This window comes from Petaurus breviceps, unplaced genomic scaffold (genome assembly GCF_028583685.1).
Source record: "Petaurus breviceps papuanus isolate PSGF00001 unplaced genomic scaffold, PetGlider_PUasm1.0 90604, whole genome shotgun sequence".
NCBI classification, from domain to species: Eukaryota; Metazoa; Chordata; class Mammalia; order Diprotodontia; family Petauridae; genus Petaurus; species Petaurus breviceps.
The window spans coordinates 5,799,264-5,827,222 of NW_027187285.1; the positions used below are offsets into that span (position 1 = coordinate 5,799,264).

At 37.0% G+C, this 27,959-nt stretch overlaps 1 protein-coding gene and 1 pseudogene across 5 annotated transcripts in view; both read left to right on the top strand.

Annotated features, from left to right (window-relative positions):
• Positions 1-27,959, top strand: part of STAG1 (STAG1 cohesin complex component) — a 385,691-nt gene that overhangs the window by 326,923 nt on the left and 30,809 nt on the right. For all 5 annotated transcript variants that reach the window (XM_069063916.1, XM_069063915.1, XM_069063914.1 and 2 more), the window contains one exon: positions 6,052-6,132. In XM_069063916.1, the coding sequence (XP_068920017.1) occupies positions 6,052-6,132 (81 nt within the window). The remainder of the gene's footprint in view (positions 1-6,051; positions 6,133-27,959) is intronic.
• LOC138142849 (tubulin alpha-4A chain pseudogene) lies at positions 9,410-19,662 on the top strand (annotated as a pseudogene).

Genomic DNA, 27,959 nt, shown 5'->3' on the forward strand with positions numbered 1-27,959 from the left:
GAGTTTTGAAGGGTGGGTAGGATTCCCCCAAAGATAGGAAACAGTAACTTAAGCCGATGCATAGAGGTGAACAAGTTAGGGGCATAATAAGTGATCCGTTATTCTTTCTACTCTACAACACTCACTTATGGCCTTGGTTAAGGATTTTACCCAGCCAGCAAATACTTTAGTGCTAGATTTAGTATCTAAGTACCTACTTGCTTTTCTAAACTAGTATACTTCAGAGATACTGCTGGGCTTGGTTCCAGACCACCACGATAAAGTGAATATCACAATAAAGCAAGCTACACAAATCTTTTGTTTCCCAGGGCATATAAAAGTTATGTTTACACTATACTGCAGTCTTGTTAAGTATGCAGTAGTATTATATCTAAAAAGAAATACATACCTTAATTTTAAAATACTTTATTGCTAAAAATACTAACCATCTAAGCTTTCAGTGAGTCTTAATCTTTTTGTTAATGGAGGTTCTTTTGATGTTGATGGCTGCTGACAGATCAGGGTGGTAGTTGTTGAAGTTTTAGGTGGCTATGGCAATTTCTTAAAGTAAGACAACAATGAAGTTTGCAGCATGAATTTACTCTTCCTTTCACTTGAACATTTAGAGGTTATTGTAGGGTTACTAATTGACCTGATTTCATTACTGTGTCTCAAGGAACAAGGAGGCCTAAGAAGAAAAAAAGCAGAACTGCTCAGTGGAGCAGTCAGAACACACAAAAATCGGTTAAGTTCGTTGTGTTATATAGGCACAGTACCATATTATCACACCCAAAAGAATTACAATAGTAACATCAAAGATTACTGATCACAGATCGCTATAACAGATATAATAATAATGAAAAAGTTTCAAATATTGCAAGAATTACCAAGATGTGACACAGAAACATGATGGGAGCACAGACTCTTAGGAAAATGGCATGACAGGATTGCTACAAGCCTACAATTTGTAAAAAAAATGCAATCTCTGTGAAGCGAAATGGAATGAGGTATGCCTCTTTTGTGGTTTACTTCCTTCTAAGATATAAGAAGGAAATATAATAGTTCAGTCCTACTACACTATGACCTCTAATTGCCAAATTTGAAGTATTATGTTCTTGTTATATTTCTTCTAGTAAAACATAAGCCCTCAAAAGATAATTCTGGTTTTTGTACATTCCTGTACATTTGTACATAGTTCAAAAATATTTGCTAAAATTTAAATCCTACACAGAACTTGTAGTTATATTAACTATCCCTGAGGAAATCCATTTCATTCTTTTAAAGTAGCAGGCAACATTTCATTCCTTGGATTTTATCAATACTTTCTCATCATAGCCTTAAAAAAAAGTTTTATAGGAAAGATTAATTCCTCTGAGATATGAAAGTGACCAGTTGATAAATATCATTTTGATCAATTTCCCTTTTTATTAGCAAGAAAAGTACAACATACTAGTTATATAAATTGTAAGCAAGCACCATCATGTCCAATTTGAGGATCGCTTAGTCATGACCTTAAAATTACTTCTTTTATAATATATTGATGACTGATTCCATCCACAAAATATTACTGGTTATCCTAATCAGAATTTCATCTTGGTTTATGTATGTATTATCCTTAATTGTGTTAACTCACTATTACTCACCCTAGAGTATGGCAAAATTAAGAAATAACTTAATGCTTGTTTGTGCATTAAACCAATATGCATTTGAGAGTATTAGTCCTGATTGGGACTGTTAGAAGGTCAAAAGGATAGTTAAAAAATCAGTAATAGGGGGCAGCTAGGTGGCACAATGAATAAAGCACTGGTCCTGGAGTCAGGAGAACCTGAATTCAAATTTGGCCTCAGATACTTAATACTTACTGGCTGTGTGACCTTGGGCAAATCACTTAATCCCAACTGCCCTGCCTCCCCTCCTCCAAAAAGCAAAGAAAAAAAAATCAGTAATAGAGAAGAGGATCAAGATAAATATATTTTGTCTAATGTTTAAAAAAAAATGCTTCACCCCAAAGAAAATTATGCTTTTCTCCCTCCCGCTCCCCCAACAAAGTATTTGCTTGTTGAGTTTTTAAGTTGCCAAAGAAAAGTATTGGAATTTCAGAGCTCAGAGGTACTTTAGACATAATCTATGCCAACCCTCTAATATTAGAGTTGAGTAAACTTGGGCTCAGAGACACAATTATTAATTCCTAATCAAGTCCTCTTTCACAAAGGAGTCATTCTGTGACTTCAGTCCAGGAAAGCAAAAGCTATGGCCTCTCTTCCATCTTAAGATGTTAATCATTTGCCAAAGTTGAGCCATCGTGTGTGTGTTTGTGTGTGTATAAATCTTTAACAAACTTCCTCCTTTTTCACAATCCTTTAAGCTCTAACCAGTTTTTCTCTTATGCAAATAATTTTGCAAATAAGCATGACTCATAATCACTTAATATTTCTCTTCTTTTGATATTTTTGCTGACCTAATAACATAATCACTACTAAACTATTATTCTTCTCATGAAACCTTATATCAGGGAGGTGACCTTGGATTCGTAAAGGCTATGAGTAGATTGTAGCCTCAAATAAGTCCTATGCAATAAAGGAGAAAGACTTTTGAGTATAAGGCCACCAATATTTTGTCATATTAAGGACAATCCTAGTTATTTTGTAAAAGAGTGGTAGAGGAGAGAGAATCTGTATTAGTAGAAGTAGTATCCAACCTGAGGGAATCACAGATTTCTGGATTATTAGTATGACAATAAAAATTCAAATTTAATTTGCCTTATACCTTTAAATGGAGTATCATTACTTGTGTTTATAGTATTTACATCATGTCTCTTTCATTAAAGTCACAGAGATTTATCACACAAGAGAATTTTAATCTTTTAGATAGCTGAAGTTGTTGAAAGTGAAATGTATGAAAACCAAAAGAAATTCATATTTGAAATTTGTCTTTAAAAAATGAAAGTCTAGTAACACTTTAATACTGTCAAGAAATTTGAAATTTTACATACTAAAACTTTTTTTTAATTACATCTTTTTTTTTTTGGAGGGGGGAAAGCTGGGCAGTTGGGGTTAAGTGACTTGCCCAAGGTCACGTGGCTAGTAAGTGTTAAGTGTCAGAGGCCAGATTTGAACTCAGGTCCTCCTGACTCCAGGGCTAGTGTGCTATTCATTGTGCTACCTAGCCACCCAATTACATCTTTTTTAAACCATGCTTTTATAAATCAACTTAATATCTTTTATACTAGCCTACATTCTTTAATTAGGCACAGGCAGTTTCCTATTTATTAATATTCAGACTTACAGCTTAGACATCCATTGCCATGAACATACATCTTTGGCCACCTTCCCCATGAGATACCAACTCTAGCCTTCCTGGCCCTACCTAGCAGCATCTACCTGGGTTCTTTATGTTGATGAGAAATCAAGGTGGGGACAAAACCACAGAATTGAGGAGCCCAGCTTTCTCTGTGTCCCAGTATTATTTTATCTAATCCAATAGTAGATAATCTGTTAAAAGTCAACTGCCCCAGGCTTTCCTCTAATGGGAAGGTTATATCAACCCATCTGTGGTACCGGTCAGATAACTTAACACAGCAAATGTTTACTCTCTGCCTCTAATTTGGAAAAAGATCTAAGGTACAGTATTGAAGAACAAGCCTTCTGTACCTTAGAATATGACCCCCATTGTGACTCTAATGGACAGGTACTTTCCAACAGATGTCTTTTCTGCATTACTGTTGTGAAAAGCTGGGGTGAAGTGGCATTACTGGATTGTGCTGAAGACCACGGCAACATGTTTCCTTCTACAAGAAGCTTCTTTGTTGTACCCCATAATTTATCCCTGCATCACCCCTCTGCTTACACATTGACTTCATCAATAAAAACTTCTCTATAAGATAAAAAAACAAACAGTTCAGAAATCCAAGCCCAGAACTTTTGTGTGTTTCCCAGTTCAGAGCACCATGGGGTTATTATTGTCATGGAGAATTCTCTTGTGAACTATTTTGAAGAAGTGCCTTATCTTTTGAAAATATAGTTACTGATACTTAAAAGTATTTGCCTTACCTTGATCATTCTCTTGAGGGACCTGCTTCCTCTGAAAGGAGAGAAATATTCCTAGTTGGAAGTTGGAATAAATTTCTCTTAGAAGCAGCACTATAAATTTTGATTAAATATAGTTGAAATATTAATACTGTACTTTAAGTTAATAATGGTGTGTGTGTGTGTCTTGGGAAGCAACAATTTATAACATACTTATGGAATATGCCATTCCAAGTTCCAAATAACTGACTTAAAAAATTTTTGGAACATAAGCAATTTCTAAACTATGGATTATGTATTTAGCAAACATGTTTAAACCTTGGCTTGCTGACATAAGTCTCTTTGACCCTTTGCTGCATGGGTGTGGACTCACCCCTTTTTTGAGTTCCTTGTGTCTGCTTTTTATAGTTCTTCATCTTTCCTCCTCTTAACTGTCAAGTACAATGTCTTTATTAACAGGGCCTACTTTTGTCAGGTGCCTTCTTTTCCTCTAGTTGCTTCAACTATACTGTGGATTGGGAAAGTAAATAACCACATTTGTTATAGTTTGGTGGCTCTTAGTAAAACCAGTAGTAAGAGACAGTCCAGTGAGTAAAGTGCATGAGCTTTAATTCTTGGACTTTGCTGCTACTCATACACACACACATACACACACACACACACACACACACACACACACACACACACACAGAATTAGAGGAAAGGATAAAGAAAAAGTATGACTTAAAAATTCTTATGGAAGATGAGGATTTAACTATATAATGCAACAGAATGACTAGGATAAAGATCAAGAGGAAAAGTTTAAATTTTACATTGAGAGCAACACAGACTAAAGAAGATAATAGCTTTCTGTAAGATTTGAATGAAAGTGAAGAAACATGAAGTAGAAAGCTAAAACTGTAGGAGCAAAGAATAGAATTGATACAGTTCAGATTATGAGAAAATAAAGACTAAAAACAATTCAGTAATGAATTGAAGAGAAAGAACAAAAAAATGAACACTTTCAACATCGTTGCTTTCTAGATATCTTATTCCTGGTGAATAAAATTTTTACTAGTTACTTTTCCAAATGTTTATTAACTTTCATTTTTCCAAATTCAATCGATTTTATTCTCATCTTTTTTCCAGCATCTCCATATTGTTTATAAATGTCTTGTTTTCTGGTATTTTTCATATGTCTCATTTTAGTTCTATGATTTATATTTTTTAGAAGATCCTAAATTGTGATCCTAAGACCACAGGTAGTCTGTGAACATCCTTTTTGTTGATAAAGTAGTCTTTTCATTTCTAACATGAAATTATTGGTGTGTTTTAAATAAAACTGTGGTCTCTATTGGTATTTCCTAAAAAAAAAAAAAAAACACCATTTTTCTGATTCATTTGGGTGAAATATTTGGAGTATTTGGGTTTATGCATGGAATCTTTTGCCCTACAAAAGTTATCCACAGCATGAAAATTTTGTGAACCACAGTACTAGATAATTAGTAAGTAAAACCAACCAAAAATTGATCCAGTTCCTACTGCATCACACCTAATTGTTGACTTTTTCCCCAGATTTTTTTATTTTATTCAAACTCATACATTTCATTGTATAGACATTTCTTTTGAATAACAACAGTGGTCCCTTTAAAGCATGGTGTTACTTGGGCTCATTCCTCGTATTAAGCTTTAGAACAATCTGATTTCCTGTTTTTAGCCAAATATCCTTTAAGATTGTCTGTCACTGGGGTGGCTAGGTGGCACAGTGAATAGAGCACCAGCCCTGGAGTCAGGAGGACATAAGTTCAAATCTGACCTCAGACACTCAACACAAAAACTAGCTGTGTGACCTTGGGCAAGTCACTTAACCCCAATTGCCCTCCAAAAAAAAACAAACAAAAAAAGATTGTCACTAATTTAATTACAACTTATTACTTGGAATTTTTGTTATCTCCAAGCAGATAATAAAGGAACATAATATAATTCTAGTGTTGTATAAATTAAAATTATCGTTCCTGTGTTTTCTTTTCATCAATTAAACTTAATTTTTTTTTCCTTTTCGTTACAGATAGTAGTTCAGGCGCTTCAGTGTTCCCATTACTCAATTCTCTGGCAGTTGGTGAAAATTACTGATGGCTCTCCTTCTAAAGTAAGTAAGAGTTTCTCTAGACAGTTGTTTATTCATGAACTAAATCTTGCTTTATCCTATCAACGTGTGTTCAGCGAATTTCCTTAAGGATATTTATTTACCCACAAAATGAAGTTAAAATCTGTGGATTAACAGATAATAGTACAATAATAAATATGTAGTACAAGTTAAGCATTTTAAAAGTCCTAAAAGAAAAAGATAAACTAAAAATAACAATATTTCATACCACTAAAATATATTCTCACAGCCTTAGCAATCCATTGGCCCATAGATAATGAAGACAGTTCATATAGTCCTTCTTACCAATAACTCAGCATTCATTCCTTTTCAGCAGATAAATTTCAAAAGAAAAATACTTAGTGTTTTTACTTTTTTTTTTTCTGGTTAATGATGTGGTAATTCCAAGAATTTGAACAATGATTGAAATTTTTTTAAGCTAAATTCATATATTAATATTTTTGTTATACTAGCTTTTTTATTTAATAGTAGTTTTCCTTTTTAAAAATATCTGTAGAATTTATAAATAAATGTACTTAAACTTAGTTGTCTCAAAAGTAGTTTTACTATGCCACTGAAATAATTTTTAATATTACCCTTCGAATTTGTGACATAAAATCTTTGTAGAATCATCAAAGATAAGAGAGTAACATAGCCAAGTTTATATTTTGTGTATAAGCATATTATTCTAACATATCACTTTGCCCAGGGATGCACAAAATCTTCACTTAATCTAATGGAAGTTTTATGCGGCAATTGTTTTCATCATGCCCCTTGATAGTCTTTGCTTCTTTAACTTTGATTGTTAATTACCATGATCTAAAGTAAATCCAGAATATTTCACATAGGTTTTTTTTTTTAAGATTATGAATATCTGTTGGCAGTATTATTGTTATTAATATAAACTAAATTGATTGAATTTTTCCACATTTGTTTTCCAAAGCCAAAATGTGGTTATCTATAGACATTTTCTTTAATCTTTTAGGCCATTTCTGTCGATTAACCGTTAAAAACTTTTTAATTAAATTTTATTTTTTCCTCCCCCTTCTCTCCATTGAGAAAGAAATTATATAAGAGACTTTGATCTCATCGCTTGACATTTCCTGTTACCTAGAGAAGAACTTTGATGTTTTATTAACCCTACTGAAAACTGAATGGATCACTACAGTTTCTAGCTACTTTTTATTTCCCTTGTAAAGGCAGTACATTACAACATCTTAGTCATAGAACTCAGATCTTTCTGTTTGGTGCCAGCCTTATGATTTGAGTTAAATCCATTCCATGCTGTATGATTGTTCATATTATAAAGCAATGTACTGATGACTCGATCTCTTGCCTGTTTTTCCTCTATTCAGTAACTTTTCACTTTTAGATTATGTTCTTATATTGTGATTAACTTTAATAACTTTGTTGTATGTGATAATCTTAAAAAATTTGAAAACCTCAATATTTGTGTGTGTCTTTTTAATTATTTTGATAGGTTTTTTTATAGACATAATCTGTGATTAACTGTAAAGACTCCTCTTATTACTAGAGAACACATAATGAAATATATCTCCCTCTCAGCAGAGAGAAGAGAGACATTAGATACAAAATGCTTAATATATTATCAGGTTGCCTTATAGTTTGATTTTGTTTTACTATTCTTTGATGGTATGGTACATTAGCAATTCACTATTAACTATATTCACTTTGATTATTCAGTTCCACTACAGGGCATATATCTAGAAAAAAAAAGGCCTCGTATCCTAATATTTTTTGTAATGGGCCTTTTTATTTTAGCAAAAAGCCGGAAACCAAATGGATGTTCATTAATTGGGAAATGACTAAACAAATTGTATTTATGAATATAATAGATACTGTAAGAAATAGCATAAGAAACGATAAATGAGGACTTAAGAAATCTAGGAAAGGGTTGTGACTTTATGAATATATTAATAAGTAAAACCTTGAGAAAAATATAAACGATGAGAACACAGTAACATTAAAAAAAATCCTACGAGATTAGTGTACCCAGCAGTGGAATTACATAATCAAAATGAGTTTCATTCAGTCACTTTTCTTGCTGTTTAAATGATGTCCATCTTAAAAAAGTATTTGCTCATCATGATTGATAACCACTGAATTCACTATCTACAGTGGCTGTTCCAAACCTTCTTTCTTAATGTCAGCCTCCTACAGCACCCTTTCTATCTACTCTCTCAACTGAGAACATTGCCTTCTTCAGTTTTTAAAATTGAGGCCATTTGCCAAGAGTTCGGCTTTCTCCTCACTTTCCGTCATTTAAACATTTTACTTCATTTTTCATCCTTTATTCCTCTCTCTGATGAAGAGGGAATCGTTCTCCTTACCAATGCTAATAACCCCTTTACATGTGCCCTCTCCCTGCCCTGTCTTTTCCAGCAGAGTGCCCCTATTTTCATCTTATGTTATTCTCTATCTTCATTTTCTCCTTACATACGAACATGTCTATGTCTTCACAGAAATCCTCACTTGATCTTCCCATTACTGCTAGCTCTTCTCCTATATTTTTTCTGGTGTGACTAAATGCCTTGAGAAAGCTATCTTAAAATCACCTTCACTTCCTCTTCTTTCCCTCTCTTAATTCTCTGCAATCTGGCTTCTGACGAGCCTTGTCATTCCACTGAAACTTCTCTCTCCACAGTTACCAGTCATCTCTTAAATACCAAATCTAATGGCCTTTTCTTAATCTCCATCCTTCTTGATCTCTCTGGTGCATTTGACACTGTTGATCACTTTCTCTTCCTGAATACTCTCTTCCCTCTAGGTTTTTGTGACACTGCTCACTCCTGGTTCTTCTACCTGTCTAATCACTCCTTCTCAGTCTTCTTTGCTGGCTCTTCATCTAAGTCACACTCGCTTATCATGGGTGACCCCCAACGCTCTGTTCTGCACCTCTCTATCAGGAGGTGGGTAGCATGTTTCATCATTAGTTCTCTGGAATCATGGTTCTCATGAAATCAGAAAGAAACTGATAGGAATAATTGCTGTTATTATTAAAGGAAGCAATATGTTTTCTATTATAGACAAGAGAAACCGAAGGCTGCCCTTATAAAGCCAACAGCCCCATTATGGATCTGGGAGGTTCTCTCACCCTTGGGCACAGCCTCTCCCTGGGTACTGACTGGAATGCTTTGTGTTGCTGCTTCTGTTTAGACTAGTCCCCAAAATGTTCAGATCTTTCTGTCTTCCTGGAAAAATTCATTGTGATGTTTTCATGAGTTTCCCTGTCAGGGGTCTGGTATAACTTCTAGATCTGTTGGCATAAGTTTTTGACTGGGAACTCACCATACTGCTTCCCACATTGGCACTATGTTGGCTCCCTCAAGTAATAGTTTTATTTCTTATTTTTATTACATTGATTATGTTCATGGAGGGGGGGAAAAGTTGTTTGGGGTTTTTTTTAATATCATGTAATATAAAAATTTACTATTTTTGTCTTTTATGATCACCTCTAACTCTGACTTAGTAATGAATTTTCCCCAAAACCATGGTTTGAAAGTTAAATTTTAAATTTCTGACATTCAAAAGTGCTTTTATGTACTAAAGATAGCTCTATTTCAAGACATGGAATGAAATCAAAAGCACAGTTGGTCTATGTGACAGAGACAAGATTAGATGTTTCTTTTGAGGTTAAATTCAGCAGGTATTACAAATAAATATTCTCTCTTATCCCATAATTGCCAGAAAGTTAAAAATGTGTGTGTGTGTTTTTCCTCACAGGTCATGTTCAGTTTATTTTCCTCCAGTGCCCCCTAGTGCTGGTCCTATAAGGGCAACCTTCAGTTTCTCTTGTTCATAACAGAAAATATTCTTCTCCCTTTTATTATAATAGCATTTATCCTATCACTTCCTTTTTGGTTTGTGAAAAGAGAATTCAAAAGCCAGATAAATAAGGGTCAAGCTTAGGGTAATATTTGCTTCATCGAGGCCAATCCCCTGGGAATATTAATAATCCACCTCAATTTATTCTTCTGTGATTAATAAACGGGTCATACCCCAATCCCATCCCAGTGGTCCTGAATACCAACTGTCATTTTTCAAACCTGTTCTCCGTCTCCACTGCCCTGAGCCCAAACTCCCAGTCAGTGTTCCACTCTAAGCTAGCCACCCCTTCCACTGTACTCTCTGAAATGCTTGTTCTATAGGTAATAAACTTGACGTAATCTTAAATCTTTTCTTTTCCCATTCCTTCCATCTTCTGGCTCTCACTGAGATCTGCCTCTCTCCTTAAGCCTTCTGGCTACCATTTCCAGCACTGGCTACACTTGCAGTCATCCCCTCTAACTCACTAGTAGTGGCAGGAAATGGGAATATTCCTTGTTCCCCAGTACCACCCCTGAGCTCACTTACTCTTACCACTATCGTTCAGTAACTTCTGTTCTTTTTGAGGTTCACTTATGCCATATCTACTACCCAGTCAAAACTGGTAGCTTTTGTCTACCAACCTCCAGAACACTCCCCTTTCCTCAGTGAGTACAGCACGTAGCTTACATTTCTCCCCTCATCAATTCCTTCCCCTGTACTAAGGGCCTTCAACATATATATTAATCCCTCAAACACCCTTACCACCCTTTCTATCCCACTCCAACTACACACAGAGATGGTCATACCCTTGATCTTGGCTGTCACTTGTAGATGTTCCATGTTCATGAACTCTGAAATTCCCACATCTTATCACAATCTGTTGTCATTACACCTCTCCCTCTGCCTTGCAACCCCAAATCCTGTTCTTTGTCCTCATTGTAACCTCCATTCCCTTGACCCTTTAGTTCTTTCCCAGGTTATTTTCTTGTGCACTGGCTACACTCCCCACTTCCTCATCTTGACCCTTTAAGAATCCTCTGCACCATTCAGTTCTATACTGTCCTCCTACCTTGAATCCTTTGCCCCTTGTGCAATTGCTGATCTTGCCCTGCCAAGCCATAGCCCTGGATTATTCCCACTATTCAATGCCTTTTCTCCTACACACGTTGTTGAATGAAGTTAAAGAGAATCTTGAAAATATGTTGAATGAATCTAGTACAGATTTATGTTACATAATCTCAACTGGATCCTCGCTGCAGCAAGACAATGCCTAATTAACTCATTATCCAACTTTCCACAGCAGCTTTTCCAAACCTTTTCATCCCTCCTCAAATTATCCATGGCTCTCCTACCAACACTCTTTGTTGAGAATGTTTCTTATTTCACTGAAAAAATGGAGGCCATTTACTAAAAGCTTTTCCTTCTTCCCTCCCCTTTGTCTCACCTTCCAAATGCCTTCTGCCACTATCTGCACCTTCACCCCTGTTTCTTCTGAAGAGGTGGCCCACCTCTTTGGTGAAGCAAATCTCTCTACCTACAAAATTGATCCCATTCAATTCCATCTTCTCCAGCAAATTGTCCTCTCTCAGGCAATCCCCAGTCTCACTTATTTTTAATCTCTCCTTATCTTCTGGCTATTTCCCCTGCTACCTTTGTAACAGCTTCTTAGTTTCCTTTGCTAGGTCTTCATCCATGTCATGCATGCGAACCATGGATGTCCCATGTCTTCTCTCTCTGCACTAGTTCACTTGGGGATCTCTTCAGTTCCCATATCATCTCTCTACTGATAATTCCCATCTGACCCTAACCTTTCATCTCCACCTACCACTTAGATATCTCAAATTGCATGTTCTCTGGACATTTTAAACTCAACCTTTCCAAAGCTGAACTTGTTATCTTTTCCCCAAAACTTGTTCCCCTTCCAAACTTCCCTGTTACTATTGAGGGTACCACCATTCTCCCAGGCTCACAACCAGATGTTATCCTCAACTTCTAAATATCTCCCATCCTCCATATCCAATCTTTTGCCAAAACTGGTTGATTTTACATTTACACATCTTTTGAATATGGGACCTTCTCTCCTTTATCACTGCCATCACCTTCCTGATGGCCCATCACCTCATGCCTAGACAACTGCAGTCCCTACTGATGGGTCTCCCTGCCTCAAAGTTTTTTCCCCACTCTAGTCCATCTTCTAATCATCTCTCAAAGTAAACTTGTTAAAACTCAGATCTGACCATGTCACCTTACCTATTCACCGTCAATTCTAGTGGTTCCCTGTCACCTCCAGGATAAAAATATAAAATTATTTTGCCATTCAAAGCCCTTCATAACTGATCCTTCCCTACCTTACCAGTCTTCTTACAGCTTTCTACCTCAACATACTTTCTGACACAGTGACACTGACCTCATTGCTGTAACTCAAAACAAAATACTCCATCTCCTGACTGGCCATTTCATCAGGCTATCCCCGATTCTCAGAATTTTCTTCCTCTGCACTTCAGTCTCTTGGCTTCCTTTAAAAAGTTCCAGCCAAAAGAGAAGCCTTTTCTGACCCCCCTTAATGCTAGTGCCTTCCCACTTTATCCTGTGGCTGTTTTGTTTGTATGTTATTTTTCTCATTAGATTCTAAGTTTATTGAGAATAGGGAACTATTTTTTGCTCTTTTTTTGTATCCCCAGTGCTTAGCTTATTAGTGCCTAGCACATAATAGAATCTTAATGAATGTTTATTGACTGGCTGAGGGCTCAGGTGAAATTTGATAACCTAAGTTTCTAGTGTATCTCAAAAAAGTCATTCAGAAAATACCTATCTCCTTATCAAAGCTCAGAGGCATGGTACTAAATAAGGTTACACCTGTTTAGAATGCAAGCTTATTTGTAGTTGTTATGGGGAAAAGATATTGAGGTTATATGTGTAGTATTATCTCATAAAACAAGAAAATTAGAGGATAAAATTACTTCAGAAATCAAGACAAAACCAATTTTTAAGTTAGACCATTCTATGGCCATTTTTTGGAGAAAAATAAATAAATAAATGAATAGATAAATAAATAAATAGAGAGCCTGCCAGCATGTTTATGGCAATCTGTTTACATCATCTAAAACAGTAGAACCACTACATTTGGATTCAGCCATCTCACTGTTTCCATGAACTTCAAAAGAATATGGAAATGACACTTTAAAAATGAAGTCAGGCCTTTCCCCCAAGAAAGCACCGAAGGCAAAGAAGGAAGCTGTTGGCCCCCCCGCACCAAGATAGAAGCCAAGTCCAAGGCTTTGAAGGCCAAGAAGGTAGTGCTGAAGGGTGTTCATAGCCACAAAAAGAAGAAGACCCGAACATCCTCCACTTTCAGGCGACCCAAGACACTGAGACTTTGAAGGCAGCCCAAATACCCTTAGAAAAGTGCCCCTCAGAGAAACAAGCTTGGTCACTATGCCATCATTAAGTTTCCCTTGACCACTGAGTCTGCTATGAAAAAGATTGAAGACAATAACACCCTAGTCTTCATTGTGGATGTCAAGGCCAACAAGTGTCAGATCAAGCAAGGCTGTAAAGAAACTGTATGACATCGACATGGCCAAGGTCAACACATTGATCTGGCTTGATGGAGAGAAGAAGCCCTCTGTCTGTCTTGCTCCAGACTATTATGCTTTAGATGTTGCCAACAAAATTGGAATCATCTGGGGTGGCTAGGTGGCACGGTGAGTAAAGCACCGGCCCCCGAGTCAGGAGGACCCGAGTTCGGTTCCGGCCTCAAACACTTAACACAAACAGACACACACACAAAAAAACAACTAGCTGTATAACCTTCGGCAAGTTGCTTAACCCCAATTATCCTCCAAAAGGCAAAAAAAAAAAATTGGAATCATCTAACTTACTGTGTCCAACTGTGTCCCGTTCCACCTCCAATAAAAAGTTTTCCAGAATAAAAAAAAAAAAAGAAAAGAAATGAAGTCAGGAAGAATAGTTGAACGAGACCAGCATACAATATAGTATGATTTTGAAAGTACAGAGAAAAGACTATCCACGATATTTGAAAGAGAGGAATTAATGAATTCATTAGATAGTATTCTCGAAAAAAGCAACCATAAGGACATCAACAAGTTTAAGGATTCTGCCTTGATAGACTGCATCTTCTATTGAAAGACTCAACCTAGCAAAGTATTAAGCCTCTTAAGACTTATTTATCACCAGCAGGCTGTCAACTAGGAGATGAATTTAGCCATGGTGACCCATGAAATAGCTACACATTATACGACTCTCAGTCTTATTCATTCACTTTCAGCTACCACACCAGTTAAAGACTTTATAGAAAAGGCCACAGTTGATGCTAAAAATTGAAATACAATTTACTTGTTGGTACTCTGTGAGGGTTTTTCCCCTCCAATGACCCAAAAGTTAATACAGTAATAAAATAACTGATTAATATCTTACTATAAATGAAATGAAAATAGATTTCTAAAAGTTAGAACTCAAAGGATCAAACACAGATTCTCTTTGGAGAGACAAAAGGGATGTTTAAGTGGTTTTCATCAAATAATACTAAGACAGTATCATTTCATGTGATCCTCGGTTATCATTTTGCAATGTTCATAATGAGTGTAGCCATGAAGATGGTTGTACAGAATGAAAAAATAGAGAAAATCTATAAAGAATGTGATTCCGACAAAGTCTTCATATTCAGGGACTTTTACGCAAAGGAACATAAGAAGACATTGAAAAAAAAATTCAAGAAGTAGACCAAAGGTTTTTCTGTCGGTCAGAAGACATTCTTCCCAATTTTAGCTTCATTTATTTATATTTCCTCATGTAAAACATAAGGTGGTTAGCTTTTGTGTCCCAGTGTCCATCTGGGTTGATTCTGCCAATAATGGAAATAAATTTCACCAAACCTATAGCAAGAGGAAGTGATAATAAACAGCCTAAGTGTTACATTGGTACCCACAAAACTACTAAGAGACATAAAAGATTTCAGAACATTAGTTCTCTCTTCTTTAGGGTTTTAGGCATCTAAGAGATATGGTGAATAGAGGATGGGACTCGGGAGTTAGGAAGATCTGAATTTAAATCCTCCCTCGGACATTTATTAGTAGTGTGATGATGGCAAAATCATTAAGCCTCAGTTTCTTAATCTGTAAAATGGGAATAAAAATTGCACCTACCTTTCAGAGTTATTATAAGGATCAAAGGAGTCAACAGGTAAAGCTCTTTGCAAACCTAAAAAGTACTGAATGCTAGCTAGCTGTAAAGGACATGGACAAGAATCAAATAGTATTAGAAGAAATGGACGCTTTGTGATCTATACTCCTGGAAGCAGTACCCACACTTATATGCCCTATTCAGGTTATAAGTCCTGTCCCACCAAGTCTCAGTGATACATGTGTGAGATCAAATTTACCTCCCTGCATTGAGATCTCCAATTCATCCTTGTTGATTAGCCATACATTTGACATTGCGTAGGGGTACCTGTGGCCATAGGGTTCTTATTACTGGCTCTCAGATACTGTCTTCCATGAATGTCCAGGCTGCTGCTGATGTCTTCTAGCAGTGTGCTTCTCTGGGGCATTCCACTGGACAGACAGGGATGTGAGTACCTTTTCTTCCTCTCTTTGAATGGAAAGCCCCCTTTATCATACTCGTAAGATGCCAGGCAAATATTCCTGGCTAAGAACCTATAACTTAAGCCATCATCCAAACATCTAAATCCCATTCTCATACCCTGAAACTTTTGTGTTTTGTGTGTGTGTTGTTGGTTTTTTTTTTTATATTTTAAAGCAATCGGGGTTAAGTAACTTGCTCAAGGTTACATGGCCAGTTATTTCTGGGTGTGGTGCTGAGTGTCTGAGCCCGGGATTCGATCTCCAGGTCGTCCCGACACTGGACCCAGTGCTCTTACTCGCTGAGCCACCTGGCCGCCCCTAAGCAATTAGGGTTAAGTAACTTGCTCAAGGTTACACGGCCAGGTGTTTCTGGGTGGGTGCTAAGTGTCTGAGCCCGGGATTCGATCTCCAGGTCTTCTCAACACTGGAGCCGGTGCTCTTACTTGCTGTGCTACCTGGCCACCCCATGTGTTTTTTTTTTTAATATTTATAGATTATATTGTTATTAGATCACTATTTCCCCCTCTGTCCCTCTCTTGAACATCTCCTATGAAACCATCCCTTATAACAACAAAAAAAAGAATAAGAGGGAAGAAAATCAGCAAAATAAAGTATGGCATCATTTGCAATGTTCCATACCCTTAGACCCCCATTTTGCAAAGGAACAAGAGGATATGTCTTTTAATATCTCTTCTTTTTAGCCAAGCTTGGGATTATAATTTCACATTATTTTGTTGTTGTTCTTAACATTTTTGTAATTTTATTTTATGTATTGCTTTCCTGACTCTTCATTTTATTTGAGTCCATATTAGCATTTATTTCCATCCTTCTCAGGACTTATCATGTTCGTCATTTCTCACAGTACAGTACTATTCTGTTATATTCATATAACAGAATTATATATATATACATATATAATTATTATATTACCACAATTTGTTTAGCCATTCTCTAATCAGAGGACATCTAATTTGTTTCAAGTTTTGCATTACCACAAAAAGTATTCCTAAAAATATTTTGGTGTATATAAAACCTTTCTTTTTATCACTTACTTCATTAGGTAAATGCTGAACACTGGAATCATGGAGTCACTTTATTTGCATAATTCCAAATAGTTTTCCTGAAAAGACAATTTATAGTTCCATCAACAATGAATTAGATTACCTATCTTTCCACAACCCCTCAGTCATTCATGATTCCCATCTTTTGCCAATTTTGTTAGGTAGAAAGCAAATCTTCATAGTTGTTTTGATTTGCATTTCTCATATTATTAATGATTGAGAGCATTCTTTTTTTTTTGGAAGGGCAGTTGGGGTTAAGTGACTTGCCCAAGGTCACATAGCTAGAAAGTGTTAAGTGTCTGAGGTCAGATTTGAACTCAGGTCCTCCTGACCCCAGGGCCAGTGTTCTATTCACTGTGCCACCTAGCCGCCCCAAGAGCATTCTTTCTAATGAATCAAGTCTTCTTAACTAAGCTCTTGTTCATTTCCCCATTTTGCCTTTTTCTTCTGATGCCTCTGCTTTCCATCAATAGCACTTATGCCCTTACAATCTTCTTGCTCAGAATTACTGTCCTTTTTTTCCCTCCACATGGTATCATTTGTTACCATATGAATTAACAGAAATGGGTAGTTGTCAGGTGTGACAAGTCTTGGGAGGACTACCAACATTAACCAGATACATACATCCAGAAGATGCCCATAATTTTTGTTAGTTCATCATGGATTTTATCATACTTCATCAGTAGAACATCACCAGCCACAAATATTCATCTCTTCCTTTTTTATTTTTTCTGGATGACTTTTCTTCTGATGGCAACTGTGGAACTACTTTATCGTTTTGTGGAGTACCAGAAACTGCTTTCTTTTTAGAAAATCAAAGTTAGGCAGTTCTCACCAAGATCCATCATGCAGACTCAACGTGAGACATTCTGGCCCGGACCCCCACCATGCTAAATGCTTCTCAGTCCATGTGGGGCAGGCAGGTGTCCAGATGGGCAATGCCTGCTGGGAGCTGTACTACCTGGAACATGGTATCCAGCCTGATGGGCAGATGCCCAGTGATAAGACCGACCATCAGGGGAGAAGATGACTCCTTCACCACCTTCTTTTGTGAAACTGGGGCTGGCAAGCATGTGCCTAGGGCTGTCTTTGTGGACCTGGAGCCCACAGTGATCAATGAGATCTGAAATGGCGCCTACAGACAACTCTTCCACCCAGAGCAGCTGATCACTGGTAAGGAAGATGCTGCTAACAACTATGCTCGTGACCACTACACCATTGGAAAGGAGATCATTGACCCTGTTCTGGATCGAATCCGCAAACTGTCTGACCAGTGTATAGGATTCCAAGGCCTTCTGGTATTCCATAGCTTTGGGGGTGGCACCGGCTCTGGCTTCACCTCTCTGTTGATGGAACGGCTCTCAGTTGACTACGGCAAGAAGTCCAAGCTAGAGTTCTCCATCTATCCAGCCCCCCAGGTTTCTACAGCTGTGGTAGAGCCCTACACCTCCATCCTGACTACCCACACCACCCTCGAGCACTCAGATTGTGTCTTCATGGTGGACAATGAGGCCATCTATGACATCTGTCGCCAAAATGTAGACATCGAACGTCCCAGCTACACCAACCTCAACCGTCTCATCAGCCAAATTGTCTCCTCTATCACAGCATCTCTTCATTTTGATGGTGCCCTTAATGTGGACCTCACAGAGTTCCATACCAACTTGGTGCCCTATCCTCGAATCCATTTCCCGCTGGCAACCTATACACCTGTCATCTCTGCTGAGAAGGCCTACCACGAGCAGCTGTCAGTATCCAAGATCACCAATGCCTGCTTTGAGCCAGCCAACCAGATGGTGAAGTGCGACCCTCATCATGGCAAATACATGGCCTGCTGCCTCCTGTACCGTGGCGATGTGGTGCTGAAAGATGTCAATGCTGCCCTACTGGCTTCAAGGTTGGCATCAACTACCAGCCACCCACTGTGGTTCCTGGTGGGGATCTGGCCAAGGAACAGAGAGCAGTGTGTATGCTGAGCAACACAACAGTCATTGCAAAAGCCTGGGCTCGCCTGGACCACAGGTTTGACCTGGTGTATGCTAAGAAGGCATTTGTGCACTGGTATGTAGGTGAGGGCATGGAGGAGGGAGAGTTCTCTGAGGCTCGGGAGGACATGGCAGCCCTGGAGAAAGATTATGAGGAGATGGGCATTGACTCCTATGAAGATGAGGATGAGGGGGAAGAGTAGAGCGGCCACCTGAAGCCATTTTACTGTTTGTTGCAAAATCCTTTGGAAATAAACAGAGTCTCTGTGTTTGGGGGAAAAAAAAAAAAAGAAAATCAAAGTTACCCCTTCTACCTTATGTAACTCCAGATGTTCAGTAACCCTTTTCTCTTCCATTTCTTCTCTATGTTAAATTCTCCTACCCTTCAACTTCCTTGGGGAAAAAAAATTGGGATTCATCTCTGCCTCTTTCGTTTCTTTTTTCTCCATTGTTTTCCTTTCATAACACTTAATTCCTTCTTGAAACTCTTTATTCTCCCTCCAGGAGAGTAGGAATTTGTTCTCCTATCCTTTTCATCTTCCCATATATAAGGAAGACCAACAATTAGGAACTGAAATCATCCTCCATGCCTTTCTAGTTTTGTAGAACCTGAGAGACAAGAGAATGTGTGTGTATGCATATATGTATTATGTGTGTGTGTGTGTGTATATATATATTTTTTTTCTTTTTTAAGATGAATGGGTTGACTTCTTGAATGGGTAACAGTCTAGAAAATTCATATATCAGGCAACCATAGTTGCCTAACATTCCCTTTAACACTCTTTTTGGTGTATTCCTTGGTCAGCATTGATCTGCCTCATGCTTCATAGCATTTAAAAAGTTATTGAAAGACAAAGGTGCCAGAAAAGAGTACCTGATTTTCAGGATAAATATAACACTGCTGTAGTGCTAAATGGAGTCATTTGAGCATATACCACAACACAAATTAGAATTTAATGGGAAGTTTCTGTTACAGATAATAGCAATTATCTAATACAGATAATACCCAAAGGGGTACCTGAACTCCAACATATATATATATACTTAAGCAATGATGAAGGATACTGGATTGTAAAATAAGGAAGAATTCCAAGACTTCACAAAAAAGTATCCAGAGGGACAGCTAGGTGGCACAGTGAATAAAGCACCAGCCCTGGAGTCAGGAGGACCTGAGTTTAAATCTGGCCTCAGATACTTAACATTTATTAGCAGTATGACCTTGGGCAAGTCACTTAACCCCAATTTCCCTGCCTTCCTCCCTCCAAAAAGAAAAAAAAACTAGAAAAAGGTATCAAGAACTGCAATCACTAGAAAAAAAGTCTCACCAAGAAATCCTTTCCAAACTCAAATAAGCATGTTAACTAGGGAAGCACCAGAGGGAACCAAAACCCACAGCAAGTACCCTAATAAGCCAACCATAGAACTCTGATATGGGCACTGAATCCTGCCAGTGCATTGAGCCCAGACTTAACATGTAACATGAAAGCTAGCAGCAGAGGACTTTATCCTATCCATGAGTGTAATAGGAGACAGAGGCTCACTTTTGAGTGAAATCCCAAATAGCAACTGGGGATGTGAAATATGAATAAACAGAAGATACTGAACCCTATGGGGGGGGGGGGGTGAAATGAGAGCTCTGAAGGGGAAAAATGAAAAATAATAATATGACTTTATTGCCATAACTCAGGAGAGCAAAACTGGAGAAAAAGAAAAGTATAGACCAATTTTCCTAATGAATATTGATGCAGAAAAACTTTAAATAAAGTGTATCACTAAGGTCATACACTATAACCAAGTTGGATTTATACCAGGATTTCCGTATCAGGAAAATTATAAACATAATTGACCATATCAACAAAAACAACAAAACTTATGATTGTATCAATAGATGCAGAAAAGGCTTTTGATGAAATACAATACCCATTCCTATTTAAAAAAAAAAACTCTAGGAATGAATGGAGCTTTTCTTTTTTGTTTTTTGGTTTTTGGAGGGCAATTTGGGTTAAGCTACTTTCCCAAGGTCACATGGCTGTTAAGTGTTTGAGGTCGGATTTAAACTCAGGTCCTCCTCTCTCCAGGGCTGATGTTCTATTCACTGCGCCGCCAGGCTGCCCCAAATGGAGCTTTTGTTAAAATGAAGTAATATAAATCTAAAATCAAGAGCATTATTCATAATGAGGATAAACGAGAAGACTTTCCAGTAAGATCAGGTATTGAAGAAAGGTTGTCCATATCACCATTACTATTCAATATCGTATAAGAAATGCTAACTATAGCAATAAGACAAGAGAAATCATAAGGAACTTATCAGAGTTGAACTATTTACATTCCTACATGGAAAAACGATAATTGTAACTTAGGAAACTTTTCTCAGTGGGAGAATAGTCGAAGGGAATATAAATGTATATGTGTGTGTGTGTATATATATGTGTATATAGGAGGGTATATGGGCATATGAATACATATGTGAGGTTGTATATGTATGTGTACAGGTATACATAGACAGGGCACAGGATCAATTGACTAGGAAAGGATGATACTTCAAAAGTGAAATTGAGAGGAATATAATGAGAAGAGATGGGGAGAGACAGAATGGGGCAAATTATCTCATATAGAAGAGGCAAGGGAAAACTGTTACAATGGAGGGGAAGAATAGGAAGGCAAAAGGGAATTTGTCAACCTTACTCTCATTGAATTTGGCTTAGGGAGGGAATGACATACACATTAAATAGGGTATCTCACCCTACGGGAGAGTAGGCAGGAAGGGGATGATGGAGGGAAGGGCAGGTTGGTGGGAGGGAAGTTAGAAGCACACACTTTTGAAAAGGGACAGTATCAAAGTAAAGAATAGAACAAGTGGGGGGCGGGATAGGATGGAGAGAAATATAGTCAGTCTTTCACAATATATCTGCTATGGAAATGTTTTGCGTAGCTACACATATACAACCTATACTGAATTGCCTATCTTCCTAGTAAGGGTGGGTGATGAAGGAGGAAGGGAAAGAATCTGGAATTCAAAATTTTTAAATCTAATATTTTAAAAAATATATTGTTATTATTTCTTTTTACATGCAACTGGGAAATAATATATACAGGCACTGGGGTATAGAGATCCATCTTGTGCACTGGAAAATCAGACAGGGCATAAGGGAGTACATAGGAGAGAGCAGATTGAGGGAGAGGGTATACAGTAGGATCTCTGTTTAGGGGTAGTGGGTAGGGGAGAAAATTTGTAACTCAAAATCTTGTGGAAATGAATGATGTAAACTAAAAATAAATGTAAAATTTAATTTAAAAAATTTTTTAAAATAAAATAATTGATCAACAAAATAGATTAGGCACAAGATCACCTAGTGCAGAGGTGGGAAACTTGCAGCCTTTAGGCCACATGTGTCCTTCTAGGCCCTTGGGTGTTACCTTTTGACAGAATAAATCCTTTTATTAAGGGGATTTGTTCTGTGAAGTTTGTTTTCAAACTTTGAGAGGGCCACACTTTGAGGACCTAGAGGGCCACATGTGACCTTGAGGCCACAGGTTCCCCACACCTGACAAACCCCACTGTCTAAGGTTTTGAGGCAAGAACTCACTATTCAACAAAAACTGCTGAGAAAACTATAAAGCAGACTGGCAGAAACTAGTTATAGACCAACATTTCACACCATATACCAATATAAGTTCAAAATGAATATTTGATTTAGACATTAAAGATATTAGGATAAGAAAATTAGGGGAACATAGAAAAAATTGCCTATGAGATCTGTGGATAATGGAAGAGTTTTTAACCAGATAAAATAGAGAAGATCATAGGAGGCAAAATTGTTTACATAAACTAAACCAGTGCAGCCAAAATTAGAAAGAAAGCAGGAAATTTGGTGGGTCTGTGGAGAGGTGTGGATTTTAGCATAAGTTTTTTTGATAAAGGTGTTATTTCTGAAATATAGGAAACTAAGTCAAGTTTATAAAAATGAGAGCCATTCTCCAGTTGATAACTGATCAAAGGAAATGAACATACAGGCTTCAGAAGAAGAAATCAATTATCGGTAGTCCTGTAGAGAAATGTACATGAAACAACTGTGAGGTACCACTTCACACCTATGAGATTACCTAACATGATAAAAAAGGAAAATGACAAATGCTGGAGGGGATATAGAAAAATGGAGACACCAATGCACTGTTAGTAAAGCTTTGAAGCAGTACAAGTATTCGTGAAAACAATTTGGAATTATACCCAAAGGGCTATAACTGGGCACATCCTATTTAGCAATACTACTAGGTCTATACTCTCACAAAGGTCAAAGAAAAACAAAAGAACTCGTGTACAAAGATACTTCTACCAGCTTTTCTTGTGGGGGCAAAGAATTAGAAACTGTAGGATGCCTATCCATTGGTGAATGGCTAAACAACTTGTGGCATATGATTGTGATGGAATAATATGATGCTTTAACAGATGACAAGGAGGGAGATGGTAATTTCATCTTACATGAACTGATGCAAAATGATGTGACCACAAGGAGGAGAACATTATACACAATGATAACAATATTGTAACAATGTAAAGGACTTCGTGACTTTGATAAGTACAGTGATCTGCATTTCCAGAAGACTTAAGATAGAAAACGCTGTCCACCTCTAATGAGAAAACTAATGAACTCTGAGTGTATATTAAAGTATATTTTCTCTTACTTTCCTTATTTTTTTGTTTTTTCCTACAACCAAGATGTTTTGTTATCACTTCATATGTCTGGGTATTATATTACTTCCCTTCTTGGTGGGTTGTGGAGGGTGGAGAAGAATTAGGAACTAAAAATCAAAACAAAGAGGCAAAACAAATAGCTTAGAATGGAAGATAGAAAACCTGACCCAAGTAGCTGAGTTCCTAAAAAATTTATAATTAGACTAAACAAAATTCAGTGATTCCAAGACACAATAAGACATTTTTAAAAGAAAATATAAGGTATCCTCTCCCAAGATAGCTGATATGGAAAAGAGGTCAAAGCAGAATAATTTCAAAATCATCTGTCTCATATATATATATATATATATATATAAATCATATCAGTCTCATAACTAAAAAAAAAGCCTGGATGCCATATTTTTCATCAAATTATAAACTGTCCAAATTTACTAGAATTCAGGACAAAGTGAAAAGAGAAGAGAAAACCAATGATTTCTTGAATGGAACCTGTCTTCTCTTGGTAGGAACAGGAAAGTAAGTGAAAAACAAATTCTTTTTCCTAAAAACTGGTGTTAATCCTGAATTAACTCAAACTTCTACCAAGTAAAAGGCAGTCTGTCATGAATTATATGGATTATTAATGTAACAAAGTACATTTGAAATCTTCATATAAAAATGGAAGCAAAATGGATAAACAATTTAGAAGTAACATTCATAGTTGAAAAGATACGCTCTTGAGAATATCCATGTTCCAAAATGTAAAACCTTGACAGAGAACACTTTGCAGATAACTGAAACACATTGCCTCCAAGTTTTTATTTTGTTTTTCTTAAAATGTATAGAACAAAAGATAATGCATTAACAACGAATATTACTAGATTTTGCTCCTGCCTTCAACCCTGGCACACACTTTGCTATGAAAATATTTTGGTCATAGTTATAGTAATGAAATTTTACCAGTGTATTCAAGTTTTGTGGTTGCATGACATACGTTTTAGTTTAATCTGTCATATTAGCATTTCCTTCTTCACCTTTTTAAGATTAGACAATCAACAAAGCAATCAATAAAGCCCTGATTTGTAGCTTTTTCCAGTTTCCAAGGTGTAAATGTTCAACTTGAACATTGACAAGTCAGCTCCAGGGATGCCTAATTCCCACATACTGTAGGTGTAGCCATCATAACTAGCGGTGTTAGCATGCATTCTAGCCACTTCCCTGGGACATTTCAAAGGAAATTTTCGTTTTAAGTGGTACTTGCATCAGCTGGTCCCTAAGATTCTTTCCAAATCTGTGAAGTTTGTAATAATTTAGGTGAATTTGGGCAGTTCAAATATTTGCCTAAGATCTTGGGCAAGGCAGTGCATAAGACTCACACACAACAAAGGTTAACATTGATGCATAGAGAAAGTCAAGTAACAAGTGCTGCATTATTCTTCCATGGTGTCTTCCTGACTCATATCTGTGAATATCTCTTTAGAATTTTAAGCATTCCAACTTGTCCAAAAACCTTCAAGAACTTTCCAGTCAGACTGAAGTACTGGCAGCCTGCCCAAACTTAGGTTGTCAACATTATAAAGTTAAATGATTTTTAGTAAAATGAAAGAATTACTAAAGGAGGAAATTGCCTTATGAATAGAACACTAGAATAGAGTCGTAAAACTTGGATTTTGTTTTCACCTCTTCTTGCTGACTGGGATTCCATATCTTTGAGGTCGTTGAGTTCAGTCTCCCTTGTTTTTTTATTTTGGTTTTGGTTTGGTTTTTATATTTATTTTTTTTGCTTGCTTGCTTTTTGGAGGGCAATTTGGGTTAAGTGACTTGCCCAAAGTCACATGGCTAGTAGTCTGAGACTGGATTTGAACTCAGGTCCTCCTGACCCCAGGGCCAGTGCTATATTCACTGCGCCTCCTAGCCTCCCCTAATCTCCTTGTTTTACGAATAAGAAAACTGAGGCACAAAAATGTTAAATGACTTATGCAGGATCACATAGATAGTAAGTGTCTTAGGCAGTTTTTTAATTCAGGTCATCCTGATTCTAAGCCAACACTCCATCCACTATATCATCTACTCACTTTTTGTGCTTAAACCAGAATTTTTTAGAAAGAAAATGTTGACAACCATTGATCCTGTGGTTGATGAGTTCAGACATAACACTCTGTTACCCTCAAATCCCTTTGACCCGTGTTCCTATCTTCATTTGTACCTTGCCAAATTCCAACCCTAGATCATTCATACCATCTGCCTTCTTTTTTCCTACTCTTGAATGCTCCTGGAGAAAATCTACAATTCCGGTTGTAGGCAGTACTTGCAGAATGTGGCATATCTTTTCAGATATGACCACTTCATTGATTAATTTTGCTTGACTATGCTTATTTCTTAGAAGGGAGAATGGGAAGATAAGATGCTAGAAAGTGACAGTGATGCAACTGTACTAACCCACGCATCTTCTGTTTTCCTGATTAAAAGAGCTCAATCTTTTCCCCCACACCACACCTCAGAACACTTCATAATCTTCCATTTACTGATGCTGTCAACCATTTCATCTCCTTGCCCAAGCTATCCCCTCTACTTGTACTCTTAATCCTGTCTGTCCCCCACTACACCTCACCCAAGCAGGAACACATACACCCCAACCTTCTCCACAGGGACTTACTGACTTTTAGCATTTCTTTTTTTCCTCTGGAATATCTCCTTATCTACTGATTCTTTTCTCCCAGCCTATAAATATGCCTAGGATTTTTCCATCCTTTAAAAAAACTTATACTTGAACCTGCCATGCCTATTATTCTATATCTATTCTCCCTTTTAAACTCCTAAAAAAGATTGTATACATTTATGGCTTCCATTTCCTTACTTACTATTCATTTCTTAACCTGTTACAATCTGGCTTCTGCCTGCACCACTAAACTGAAGCTCTTCTCTTTTTTTTCTTTTTTAATTTGTTTACTTTTAGTTTACAAGATTTATTACTACAAGTCCTTGAGTTTCAAATTTTCTCTCCCTCCCCTCTCCCCTCCCCCACCATGGCAGCATACAATCTAGTATAGTATCTGCAAATACTTTCTCATTAGGCATTACTCAGGTTATAAAGAAGGAATGTAACAGATGGAATGAAGAATGGGAAAGAGGAAACAAAACCAAACAAGAAAAATAAGAAGGGCAGGTAGTTTGCTTCAATCTGGGTTCAGTCTCAGTTCTTTCTCTGAATGTAAACATCTTTCTCCATCATGAGTCTTTTGGGGTTGACTTATGATTGTGGATTGCTGAGAAGAGTCCAGTTTATCAAAGCTGGTCATCACACATATGTTGTGTCTGTAATTGTGTATAAATTCCTCCTGGCTCTACTCTTCTCACTCAGCATCAGTTCGTATAAGCCTCTCCAGATAAATATGAAGTCCATCTGCTCCTCATTTCTTATTGCACAATAGTGTTCCATAACATGCATATACCACAACTTGTTCAGCCATTCCCCAATAGATGGGCACCCCCTTAATTTCCAATTCTTTGTCACCACAAAAAGAGCTGCTATAAATATTTTTGTACATATGGGTCTTTTTCCCACTTCTATGATCTCTTTGGGATACAACCCTAGAAGTGGTATTGCTGGGTCAAAGGGTATGAAATTATTTATAGCCCTTTGGGCATAATTCCAGATTGCTTTCCAGAATGGTTGGACCAGTTCACAACTCCACCAGCAATGTATTAGTGTTCCAATTTGTCCACATCCTCTCCAGCATTTGTCATTTTCCTCTTTTGTCATCTTAGCCAATCTGACTGGTGAGATGTGGTACCTTAGAGTTGTTTTGATTTGCATTTCTCTAATCAATAGTGATTTAGAGCATTTTTTCATATGCTTATAAATATCTTTAATTTCTTCCTCTGTAAACTGCCTGTCCAATGATCCCTTTTTTAAAATAGCTTTTTTATTATCTTTTGGTTTTATATCCTGCTAAATTTCCCCCCATATTCCTTCCCTTTCCCTACACAGAATCATTACTTATAATCAAAAAAAAATTTTTTAAGAGAAAGAAGGAAAAATATCACCAAAACTGATCAATACATCCCCCAAAAATTGTTGTCATAGCCACTCTTCTATACAACTGGCCCCCTACCTCTGCGAAGGATTCGAGGAGATTGTTTTGCATATCTCTTCTTTGGAACCAAACTCGTTCTTTAAAATTTCTCAACATTCATCTTTGATTGTTTTGTGCTTATTATTCTTCCTTTACATTGATGTATTTATTGGGTCTCAATCTTCCTTGTCTTTGCGCTCACTCTATTCTACTTTCACATCTGTTCTATCCCTATCCTTCTCTCCATTCAGACTTGATGTCCACTATTCTATTTTAATACTATTAATTCTTTATTACATTATCATAACTAGCTTCACATACACATACATGTACACCATATTCATTCATGCTTCTCTTCCTGTGTTCACATTATTTCCTTCCTCCCTCAGCCTCTTTGGGAATATCCTCCTTTTCTTGACTCTTCTTTTCTAAGTTCTACTGCTTTTCATCCTGCCTCTTTCATAGAGTCATCACCAACGATTTCAGCTACTATGAGTTCTTTTTTCTCTCAACTTACGTTGCACTTAGAATTTTTAACACAAAACAGGATATTTCTTTGCTCTCCAATTTTCTAATGTACATTAGTCCTGTCTAGCAAAATTGTT